The sequence below is a fragment of the Temnothorax nylanderi genome, unplaced genomic scaffold, assembly GCF_030848795.1.
Source record: "Temnothorax nylanderi isolate EJ_2023f unplaced genomic scaffold, tnyl_v1.0 TNYL_tig0470_pilon, whole genome shotgun sequence".
Classification (NCBI taxonomy): Eukaryota; Metazoa; Arthropoda; class Insecta; order Hymenoptera; family Formicidae; genus Temnothorax; species Temnothorax nylanderi.
In genome coordinates, this window is record NW_027249532.1 from 114,619 (window position 1) to 127,558 (window position 12,940).

At 36.1% G+C, this 12,940-nt stretch overlaps 1 protein-coding gene and 1 long non-coding RNA gene across 2 annotated transcripts in view; both read left to right on the forward strand.

Annotated features, from left to right (window-relative positions):
* LOC139783121 (dynein axonemal heavy chain 12-like) overlaps positions 1 to 8,187 on the forward strand; it is a 70,546-nt gene extending 62,359 nt beyond the window's left edge. The window contains exons 3-5 of the mRNA XM_071722253.1: positions 3,167 to 3,510; positions 7,837 to 7,890; positions 8,008 to 8,187. Of these exons, the coding sequence (XP_071578354.1) occupies positions 3,167 to 3,510; positions 7,837 to 7,890; positions 8,008 to 8,187 (578 nt within the window). The remainder of the gene's footprint in view (positions 1 to 3,166; positions 3,511 to 7,836; positions 7,891 to 8,007) is intronic.
* LOC139783118 (uncharacterized) lies at positions 2,289 to 2,786 on the forward strand. The gene is made up of 2 exons (XR_011721130.1): positions 2,289 to 2,368; positions 2,487 to 2,786. It is a non-coding gene; the product is annotated as an uncharacterized lncRNA (long non-coding RNA).
* Positions 8,188 to 12,940: the final 4,753 nt, after the last annotated feature.

A 12,940-nucleotide genomic window follows, 5' to 3' on the forward strand; every position in this document is an offset into this window, starting at 1 on the left:
AATTGTGAAACCGCGCGTCGGACAAAAGAATCGCTCGATCAACCAAATTCCTTACCATGTTAATTTTATATTTCACAGGATGGTTTGAGAAATAGTTTATATACCGGCCCGAGAAAGTTGGTTTACGGAACCAATTCGTGAGCAATGAGTCTCCCTCGCGAATAACCGTGGTATCAAGGAAACTCAATTTACCATTGCTTTCCATTTCATAAGTGAATTTCAGTCTATCGTGGTAATTGTTGAAACTATCTAATAATTCCTTAATACCCGACTCGGGAACAACCGCGAAAATATCGTCTACATATCGTTTGAAAAAGGATATCCTGAAACTAAGCCGCTGTATACAGTGCTTCTCTAAATCCTCCATGACCATGTCAGCCAAGATAGGAGAAAGAGGAGACCCCATCGGGCTTCCGAAGATCTGTTCGTAAAATTGGCCGTTGAACATAAAACTGGTAGAACTGTGGGAGGCTAAGATCAGTTTTTGTGGTGATGTAATTCCATCTCTCTTCAATCGCTTTCAAAACAAGATCTTTAGGTACGTTAGTGAAAAGAGAAGTGACATCTAACGAAATTAAAACGTCACCATCCCCCATTCTTACTCCTCTAATCAATTCCACAAAGGACCAACTATCCTTAACATATGATTCAGGTTTAAGAACAGATTTTTCTAAAGTGTTGTGCAAACGACTGGCAATATTATAGAGCGGACTGCCTAAAGTGGAAACAATTATACGTAATGGTGAGCCAATTTTATGAATCTTCGGGAGCCCGTAACTGCGCGAGAGATTCCCATTAGTGCAATTCAAATGTCTAAAAACTTGCTCATTGATGATGCTCATGCTAAACCAAGACTTTGCCACTTCGTTGATTTTAGATGTTATTTTTCTTATAGGATTACTTTTTAATTTTTTGTACGTGGAACTGTCATTAAGTAAGTCAGTCATCTTATTAACGTACGTACTTTTTTCCATGATCACGGTAACTTGGCCCTTGTCCGCCTTAGTAACAAAGACATCATCGTTGTTGCGGAGGAACCTTTTACAAAATCTAAATTCTTGCAATATAAACCTCTCTATACAATTTTTATGCTTATTAGTCCGCAAGAACTTAAACAACGAATTCGAAATACGGTTGCGCGCTTCGTCAACAATATCGTCAGAAATCTGGTAAACATTGAATTCAAAATTTTTAATTACGTCAACAACCGAATCCATGCGATTCCTCCGGTCATTATTGTCAATTGGTAGAGCGAACCGGTTGCCAAGACTAAGAAACCTCAGCACTCTGTCCGGGATTTGTTTGTTGCTAATATTAATAATCCATTTTTTGTGATCAATGTTCATTAACGAATTAATAACTGGGTTTTGCGTAGCTATAACTGAGTTAAATTTATTAATGAGTTTTCTTTGTATTTTTTGGTCATAAGTATGAAAATGATCGTTGTTAGCATAGAAAAAGTTGTTGACGACATGACCAGGCAGGAGCGCACGGAGTTGGCTCTCCACTCTAGTAATTTTGGAACGCAAAAAACATAAATTAACGTTAGTATCATTAATTTCAAAATTGAGGAATTTTGTCTGTATGCGCTTCTTGAAAAGAGTAAACTCGTGTTTTACCCTATTACTATGTAATTCGATATTTAACTGCAGCCGGTGTAAGTGTGGAGGTAAGACATCAAATCTTCGACAGCGAAGCAAAAATCTTAGTTGTTGATTGGCGGAGATAATCCCATCCGTGGGATTATGCCTGAACGCCTCTAAGGCCGTATCCTCTCTAGTCAAAGGTGGCAATGATATCTCTAGGAGTCTCGTGAGTCGAAAGGCTCAAAACAATGTGACACACTACTAGGCGGCCGGTCCTCGCGGGCCGGTCGTCGCACGAGCCCGGTTTGCCGTACGGCGCCTCTGCCCGTCGTCGGGATCTCACCGCTTACGACGGCACGGCGTCTAACGGTCGAACATGAGTTTCGCGAGTTCGATGTCGAGACTCGGAATCGTCTGTAGACGACTTAGGTACCTGGCGGGGTGTTGTACTCGGTAGAGCAGTTACCACGCTGCGATCTGTTTTTGGGATTCAAAAAAAGAGAAATATCGGAAATGTTTTTCATTAAAAAACATGATTGCACAACCAATTTACAAAACGATACTGAGAGCCTACCCTCTATTTATAACCGTGTCATTGGTATTACTTAGTCGGCCCTGCACATTCGGTTCTGCTCGTTTTTCCCAGCAGAGCGCTGTTTGCCATTCGCGGATTACGTTGACAACTTCATTTCGACTTTGATCGTTTTACTGTTCGGACGTTGTACCTCGATATGGCTAGTGACGTCTTGATTTCGCCGTTTGGTTTGGAGAGCATAAGAATTGTAAGCTTTTAACTAGTTTTACAGTGTTTTACTGATTTTATTGTTTTTGACTAACGCGATATTACTGATTTTGTAGAGTTTTTCTATTGTTAAATGTATTTTTCTCTCTTTTGTTTAGTTTTGCGTTTGTCTTGACGTTGTCAGGACACCACGTCAACGATGCAATTAATTTCGTTATGCGGATCGGTGTAAATTGAATTAAAGCACTTGATAAGGACCGGAATTCGGTCGAAACGTCGTGCAATCTTGTATCAATTGGCCAGTTGGGTCGAAATAAAACGACTTATTTTGAATTATTTGCTGGCGACGGAAATTGTTTTTGTTTATTTAACTTTAAATGTTTTCTATGTACTTGATGTAAATGTTTTACTTGTATAATATTTTTTAATAATATAAACAATATTGCTTCATAGAGGAAGCTTTGTTTTCGTAAACTTTGTATATGAACCTTTGATTGCATAAGAGGAAGCATTATGCGCGAAATAAAGCAATATGCAAATTCCTAATTTGCACACTTAAAAATGGTGAGAAAGCAATGTGCAAACTCCTAATTTGCATACTTTATATAATATTTTATTAATTTAGAACTGACCAAAAACTATTTAAACAATTTATAACATATTAATCCTTTTTGCATTAGTAATCTCAATTTTTTTAGAATTTCTTCCATAGCAATTTTTCATGTATTTTATTATTTAATAGTAAAAATATTTTAGATAAATAAAATTATTTATACATGTTTGCAAATTTATATACATATACAAATTACATATACAAATTTAGTAATGAAAATGTTAAATATGTTGGTTGGAGAACCGTTTGGTGGAAAAACAGCTGTTCTTCGTACTTTGGCTGATGCTTTGACATTGATGCACAATCGGGGAGACGAGAATGGCTCGACGACTAAATGCTTTGTCCTCAATCCCAAGGCCATCACTCTGAATCAATTATTTGGTTATTTCAACCCAGTATCGTCCGAATGGACTGATGGAGTCTGCGCCTCCGCTTTTCGTCGGTTTTCTTCAGATGACTTATTTGAAAGGAAATGGATTATCTTTGATGGGCCAATAGATGCCATATGGATTGAAAGTCTGAATACAGTACTCGACGATAACAAAAAGCTCTGCCTTACATCTGGCGAAGTAATTAATTTAATTATGTATACATACATTTGTTTATATATAGGGGAGACCGGGGCGGAGTCGTCACTACAATTGTCAATTATCTCGAAATTTGTATGTTGTGTGAACTCGCCATTAATATTGTAAACACTACTTATGGTGCCAATGTGACCAACGGAGTTTAGTGAGATTATATGCCATGTTATGATTTTCATTAAGGCAAACGTGTTTTCGGAGGTCAAAAATAAAATTTTTTGCGCGTCGAAAATTTTAAATATTTTAAATACTATTTTCTCTCCGAATCTCGAAATAAGTGATTCTGAAGAGTAATGCATGCTGAACACGAATTCAGTGAAATTTTTTTATTTTCGTTGATTTTTAATATTTCATGAGCAATCAAACTTAAAATCTGTGTCCGGGGCGAAGTCGTCACCAAGCCATATCATGGAGACTTCAGGCGAAAATCAAAGTCAAAGAAACAGCAGTGGTCGGATTCCGGCGAAGACTTGGGTAATATGTGCTGCGTGTGCTCAGAGATGACAGAATAGAGTTGAGAAACAGTGCGTTTCGTGCGAGCGTAAGGCACATAAGTGTGTGCGCTTTTCTTGTAATTATTTTCCGCCATCATGTTTTTAATTAACGTTTTCATTTTTCTATTAAAAATGATTAATAAAATGTATCCTATCATTTTTTATGATCGAAATTATGAATTTTCATTTAAAATCCAGTCCGAGAATGGAGTGACGACTCCGCCCCGGCAATTTTGACCTTTCAATTTTTGCACCTTTGTCGTTTTCACTCTATACCAGTTGAACAAAGCGACGTAGCCCAAAAATGTCCTTATAAAGTTTGTAACCAAGGGTTCACTCTTTACAACGGTATACCAGATTTTACTAAAATCATTTGTTTTGTTGTTAAAAATCGGCACCGAAAAAATAGTGACGACTTCGCCCCGGTCTCTCCTACATGCATGTATATATATATATATATATATATATATATACATCATGATCAATATATATATATGGGGCATTCCATGCCAATTCGCGAGGGGTCAAACCTCGACCTTTTTATTTTTGATGGCGGCTCGTTTTTTAGCAGGTCTTTACGAGTACTATACCCATGTAAGAGCGTTTCTATAATAAATGTAGCGTTTCCGAAATAGAGCCTGCGCAAAATGAAGACTGCAAGATTTTCAATGAATTCTTTCGCCTATTAGACAACGTCTAAGAAAAAAATTCATTGAACATAAAATACGCTATTTCGATCATATTTTTAAAAAAAATTACTCAAAATTTTTGTAATAATATTGTTAAACAACTAGAGTAAAAAAACACAAAACAATTTGAATATCTTAAAAACCCCATTTTCTATTTTTTTGAAATTTATAATGAATATTCTGGGGAGTATTAGAAAAATTTTAAGACCGGTCCGAAGTTGCGCAGAAAATTTGGGAATTTTTAATAAATTTTTTTGTAAGGCAGACAGAGGTACTGTGGTTTCGCACGGACTTGCGCGCGGCCTCTAGCGGACTCGAGCTTCAACACAGTATAACCAGTAAGTCAACGGGACTAATTATTCTGCTTTGCGCCGATCCGTACTGCGCATCGACATGTTGTTGGGCGCGCTATGGTCCCGGTTTTATTCACATTCTTACTAGGAAGGGCCTATAGGTATAAATACACGTACAAAATCACTTAGCGTCTCTTCACGTCACTGATTTCACAGAGTTTTCCATTATTTGACCTAAAACGTACGAAAATCTACTGTGGCGTCACACCGACTTTGCACTACTACACATACAAAAATCCTGTGATTGGCGCGCCCAACAACATGTGGTCCTAGGAAGAAATCTCTCCGGAAATATCCTCCCCGGAAATATCCTCCCCGGAAATGAGCTCCCGGGAAAATCTCCCCGGAAAAAATCTCCCCATCCAAAAATCTCCCCGGAAAAATTCCCCCGGAAAAAATCTCCCCATCCAAAAACACAGTAATACTGTATTTTAAATTGTGTGGCATCATTTGTGGCGCTTCACTACCGTTAAACTAGACACATAGTGTGCCTTGCAAAGTACATGCATGGGCTTTCCACGCGTGGAAAGTCGTAAACCCATGTGGCACCTCGTTTTACGTGGAAAGTGTATGCGTGGAGGTAGTAGGTTCCATCCCCCCTAAAAAATAGGTTTGCAAGGCGAAGCGAGGGTTATTCCATTCTAATGTGGAATACTTTAACGGTACTGGAGCTAAGTCAGAAAAAAAAATGATTAAAAGTTTTATAGTAGAGATAGATGTAAAGTATTGTATGGAAAAGTACATGCGTGGTTGCAGCGGGTTCCGCGGGAGGTTCCCTGCGGGAGGTTCCACCAAAAAAAATAACCTAACCCTTAACCCCTTAACCCAACCCATTTGTTGCGTGAGTGGACCACCCACACGTGTGTGTGTGTGTGTGTGTGTGTGTGTGTGCGTGCGCGCGCGCGCGCGTGCATATGTACGTACATATGTGTATTTGTAAAGGCATGAATACTGTTAGTAAGATATTTAACTTATTGGAAGGCAACAACAGCTCAGATGGCGCGGTTAAAGTATGCGCGAGTGTACTAGTGTCTCAGGATCCGCTCTCTGTTAATTGTGCGTTAATAGTACTGCACTATTACATTTATTATTGTGTCTACCATCATATATTCCTCGGGCATTTCTAATAACTAATTATTTTTTATTTTTTTTTGTTTAAGTTCTTACATGCCTTAAAGATGAGTAATCAAGGTATGCAAATAAAAAACTTGGAAAAGTAGTGGACCTTAACATTATGTTTAACATATCCCTTGCTTATATTTTAAGTATTTTCTGTTCTACATTATTGTACGAAAATTGTTTCTTACAGTATCATTGCCTTTTTTTCTTTGGTTTGGATCGAGTAGCTGAGATACAGGTCAATGAAAGAATTGTACAATAAAGTGTATGTAATGTATTTTTTGTTCTCTTTCTCTGACGGTCTCTGTATTGAGACGGACCAAGTAGCTGAAGCAGCAAAGGAATTAAAAGAAAAGAATACTACAATTTAATATATAATATATGTAATTTCTTATGTGCTATAATACAGATAAAATTTTATTTTATATTAAAAATGTAGTTTTTTTGTTCTATTCATTAATGAAACATGTACTTTTAATATAAATTATATTTATTACAGGTGTATCTTTGTATATATAAACGACTCTGCACCATTCTTAGGGGAAAATGTCTTTCTGCGGATTTGGCTCGAGGATATGAACATGTCTAACAAATGTCCATGCATATCATGTTAGATAATATCATATCATGTACTTATAAAAAAACTACTATATGCACTTTTAAATATTCCTACTTACATAACTGCTATACATTATATAATTCTGTCTCTATACATGTTGAATGGTATACCTTTTAATATCTGTGCATATCAAATCCAAATACACACTGTCTAGCTGTTTAGTTGCATACCAAATACCATATATACCACATTGTTAATTTTAACAATGTGATCAAGAGATCAGCGATTGAAAAAACGCTGCAGCACTTAATTTAATGAGCCTGGAACCAACAGTATAAGTCTCAGTTAATGATATCATCATTTTCTACCATTTTCTTGGCATTTGGCCGCTATTTAAATTCCGCTATTTTAAAATTTGATATTTCTAGTACAAATTCGTTATCAGGGACGAAAAAAACACTGTACCATTGGATTTCATAAAAAAGCAACCGCTTCAGTACGCTCTAATAAGCGATATTGCTTTTTAAAGTTCAGTTTCCCCAGGTTTTGGCCGCCATATGGGGTCCGCCATATTGGTTTTTCAAAAAGGCCGAAGTTAAAACGAAAGTACATCCATATAGCTATAAAATGAGCCCTAAAAGAAATTTTTCGGTTGCCCCCAATTTTGGACAGGGGGGGGGGTGTCCGATTAGACAAAGTAAGGCTCTATAAAAGTGAGTATTCTCGTCCGCCATTTTCGATCCAATCATATGTGAAAACATAACCTTTCAAGGAACCTTTTCGTAAACGTCAATACGCTTTTCGGTCTCGCGATTAATGTAAAAATTTAGCTGAAATATCGATTCTGTTAAACTGAAAATAAGTATTAATTGATTCTTAATTGATTAGACGTGTGTTCTTAAACGCGCGACAGTATAATTAGTTTTATAAGTGTCGTATTTTTCGTAAATCGACACATCGTGACTCCGTTTCATTGTACGTATTTGGAGCAGTAATTTCAAGGGCAGAAGGTACCTATATTATTTAAATAATACTCATCGCGAAAAATTGTTTTCATGTTGCAGTTTTGTCATATTTGGACATATTTGTGTTTTTAGATTAAGTATTTGGCTGTTTGTAAAATGTCAACTGAGGACAATAAAAAAATCCAAGTACGTCGCATCCTGGGCCAAATGTTGAGGTAATTGCCGCATAAATTCCTAATTTTTTTTTCGTTTACTAATTTAATGCTCCATTTATCATATTTAATATACTTCCACTCATTTCAGGACCCTAAGCTTCAAGAGTATTACACAGATGAAAAAATTGAAAGCTTGTTGGCCGAAAATCTCTACCTGAAGAGTCAGCTGAAACGATTACATCCTATTTTGAAATTACTTTTGGTTGGCCCTGATCTTATGCCCACTTTTTTGGTCAATGCTATTCATTGCGGCATTATTTGGTTTTAAATTCAAGTGGCTTCTCCTCGTTTGCATTGCCATAGTTTTAAATGGTGCGAATCTGTATGGCTATATTAAATGTAAAATGGGTAAAATTAGGTATCAGTCTTACTTAATTCATTTTGCTCTCTCTCTCTCTCCCTAGGTTATTTCCATAATGAGTAGGAGTCCACCAACGAATAATTCCACTCAACCAACTAATGTAATATAGATTTATAAATTTTGAACATTAATGTATGTGTGCGTGTATCATTGAAAATTTATATTCACATGATAATTTAATATTTGCAAATGTTTGTACATACAACGTTAGACAGTATCTTTTAAGTATTATATAAAATAAACCGTTATCAATCTTGACGTTCTATATTATTGTTATTTGACGAGATGCCTGTTTATCCATTATCCAGTCCGTCGTTTTCCTTGACATCACCAAAAGTGGAAGGGTTAAAATAAATACTTATATTTTAAAAAGAAGGAAGCATCTTTTATGTTAGTACTAGTTTATTAATGCCACAAGGCAATACATAATGTACACGTTATTTTTCCTTGTCAACAGACTCTTCCTATTACACAATATTTATTTTGTATATTTGTTAATTAGTAACATTGCATTTATCATGTTTTTACCTCAGCCTGTTGTATTCTTTCTGGCAAGAAAGTATCACAAAATAATTTCCCATTCTTTCAACGATATTTAGTATTTGACTTATTCTTTGCATTTAAATTCATATTCTTCTTCGGATCCGCGTCACTTTACTGATTCATCTACAGATAAATTTGAGAGGCGATGTTATACACAATAACAAACTCGCTATATTGCACGGAGCTTATAGTAGCCTATTGTATTTTATTATATTATCAAAACTGCTCCGAAGACACGCGCGAGTTGTATACGTTTTCAAGAAGAAGAATACAACAAACCACATATCGTTTGCTATACATTTTAGATAATTAAAAAATTATAAAGACTAACAAGGGTTACGGTACTAAAATACAACATACACAAAAGTTTTGGAATGATACAAAAAACTTAGTGTAACATTACAATTATTATGTTATAATATAAATGTACGAATATTTTGTGGACTTCCTTGTAGCAGTAAATTTTAGAGAGTACAGTTTAACGATATCAATTTACTAGTAGTATATTTATACAATAATTCAATTTCATTTTTTTTTATAACATATTTTAGCTTGGGACTTTAAACGTGAAGCCATTAAGAAAGTTGGCAAAGTACATGTGTTGATAATAAGAACCAAACCGGCTACCACCCGTGCAGATTGAAACGTCGATTGCAAGTGTCCATTCTCCTTTTCTAAAGACGAACCGGCTAGCACCTTAGCAGTCAGCTCGCTGTCAGATGACAGTAAACTTTTTGGCATATAACTGGATACTTCCACTTCATTGGAAACATCATGGTTTGATGGGGCAGCATAATCCATGTTCTACAACATTTTAGACAATGTTACAGTTTTTTGAATAAAAATCAACAATGTCTATTAAGAACCACAAGTGTGTCGAATAATATTACCATTTCTGGAGTAATTGGAACTTCTGCTACTTTTTGTGCACACGTGCCAGCAACTTTATTTCGTAGCTTCTGAAAACCATTGATATGCTATCAAATATGTTGCATATATTCAAGAATTTATAATTATAAGAGAAGAGAAGAAAGTTTGATGAAAAGCACAAGCTCGATTCCAAAGTCGGTATAGCTCGAGATCTACGACTACCACATTCTGAACATTTGACAAAATTCGAACAATAAAATTCAGTAAAATAAATTAATTATGCAAAGTTTGCAAGAAATTTATTTACTTTGTATGGAGACTTCCTTGGAGGTGAATCAATCCTGCGAGGTGGATTAGGAACATGAAATAAAGTAGGAACCGCATTTGGCTTCAATTTCCTAACACCGTCGACACGTCTACTTTCGAACTGTGAATCCTCAAAGTGTACCTGTAATAAGAAAAACAATTAATTTTCAATTTAATGAGGCACAAATAATGCTCTGCTTTTACAGCGTTGAACGTACTTCACAGACACGACCTGACTTGCTTGATATCCACTGTTCACGGCCAAGATTTTGAAGCCACTTTTTTCGTCGCTCCACATTTGTTAGAATTAAAAAAAGTCGAAACACTTTTTCGCTTCTATTACTGCAATTAATTGCAACGCAGCCAGTCATTTTGGAAGCTGAGAATACGAGACCGAAAAGCGTATTGACGTTTACGAAAAGGTTATGTTTTCATATGTGTTTGGATCGAAAATGGCGGACAAGAATACCTACTTTTTTAGAGCTCTAGACAAAGAATGCCCCATATATATATATAGTAGGTATTCTCGTCCGCCATTTTCGATCCAAACACATATGAAAACATAACCTTTTCGTAAACGTCAATACGCTTTTCGGTCTCGTATTCTCCCCAGGTAGCAAACACAAGTCATTTTGACGTCAAATACTAGTCATGTTTGTACAAATGACGTCAAATGACCAAAAAGCGACTATGTCTTTAAAAATGACATTATACTGACGTTATTCCATAACGTCATTATGACGTCTATTTTTAGTCATTTTTGGTTAGGTTAACCTATGACATCGGCGACTAATAATGGACGTTTATAAAACGTCATTTCTTAGACCATCTAAAGACGTCTTAAAGTCGTCCAAATAATGTCTTTTTGTAATATAACTATTTTTACTTCTTAATATTGTTTAATAAAGTAATAATAAAATAAAAACCACAAAATTAACTACAATGTGTTTGTTTCGCAACTTTATGATTGAAGTGGCGAATTTATGGTATAAGTGGATGTAGTTGCGTGTGATTATAGTTTTATGATAACTATTTCACGCAGTGTTATAGCTATCAAGAAGATTATCATTACAAGAATTTTGAACACTTTAAAGATGTACCTGTTATAGACAAGTACAGTTAATAAGGAAGCATCAGGGTGAGAAGATCGTCACTGTCCACTGGATCATCGAAGTCAAGCGACTCGGACGCGGTACTGTACTAGGATGGGTGACCGCCTTGAGAGCGGCTATACGCACATGGCATGTAAACAAAACAGTTAAAAAAGTTTTTTTTTCTTAGATAATGAAAAAGAACATTTTTTTATAAACGTTTATCAAGTAGACATTTTAATATTTTAATTTCATCAAAAACATTTCTAGAAACCGGTATGTCGTACAATGGAACTATTTTGCCGTCAATAAGACGTCAGAAAATGACGTCAATTGTCTGTGACATTAGACCGTCATTTTAACGTCATTATGCCGCCAGTTAGTGACGTCAGGAATGGTCAGTAAAGGACCAAAATTTGACGTCAAAATGACTTGTGTTTGCTACCTGGGTCAGCTTCCAAAATGACTGGCTGCGTTGCAATTAATTGCAGTAATAGAAGCGAAAAAGGGTTTCGACTTTTTTTAATTCCAACATATATATATATATATATATATATATATATATATATATATGGGACGATCCACGTCACTTTTACCCCCCATCTGTCCAAAATTGGTATGGACGGATTTTAATGACCAAGAGCGGAAAATGTTTGTCTTGAAAAGAGCTTTTGAAAGGCGTGTGGCATATATGCGCAATTCAACATGGCGTCATAGTTATGGCTGTTTAAAGGGATAAATTCAAAATTTCAGATCCAACATGGGCAGATAAAACGGTGAAAAGTAACTAAATTCATGTGAAACTCAGTATTTGGGAAATTGAAATTCTACTCTTAGCGTTACCCAAATTACTTTTAGTCCATCCAGCATTTCCTCAAGCTCTTTTTCATAACACTTCTTGTTATTAAGGCTCCTGGTCCCTAAGCCGAGAATTCTGCGTTGACGGTACCGTCGCGGCAGAAATAAGGACTCTCTCCAATGGAGAATTCTGTCCTTTGTGACATGTTGACAACCTATTTTGCGTTGCGTTATATTTCTTTATTATTCGCTCTGTACTTGTGCTATAACGTTTAACGTATTCGTGAAACTCGTGAAATATAACGTATGGTAAGATTTGCAAGAAATACATATGCGGAAGGAACGTTCTCCACTTCTTTCGATAGTCACGAAAATAAAGCACCCCGAAGCGTGAGAGTCCAGGGGAACTCATGAAAATAAAGCACCCCGAAGCGTGAGAGGCCAGGGGAACTCACGAAAATAAAGCACCCCGAAGCGTGAGAGGCAAGGGGAACTCACGAAAATAAAGCACTCCAAAGGAGATGAATTTCTACCACGTCCACGCCGTCATCTCTGGGTAACGCTAAGAGTAGAATTTCAATTAACACGGTTTGTCTGTTGTTTTTTGACAAATTAGCTACAATTTCGTGATCAGCGACCCAAAAAACCTTCCAATAAGAGTTTTCAAATCATTTACTGGAATTTTCGTCCGTTTCTCATATTTGCATCCGCAATATTGGATCCGCCATTTTGAATTTCACAATTTTAGGTTCAGATTCGTAATCAGCGACCCCAAAATTTCCCAAATACTGAGTTTCACATGAATTTAGTTACTTTTCACCGTTTTATCTGCCCATGTTGGATCTGAAATTTTGAATTTATCCCTTTAAGCAGCCATACTATGACGCCATGTTGAATTGCGCATATATGCCACAGGCCTTTCGAAAGCTCTTTTCAAGACAAACATTTTCCGCCCTTGGTCATTAAAATCCGTCCATACCAATTTTGGACAGATGGGGGGTAAAAGTGACGTGGATCGTCCCATATATATATATATATATATATATATATAT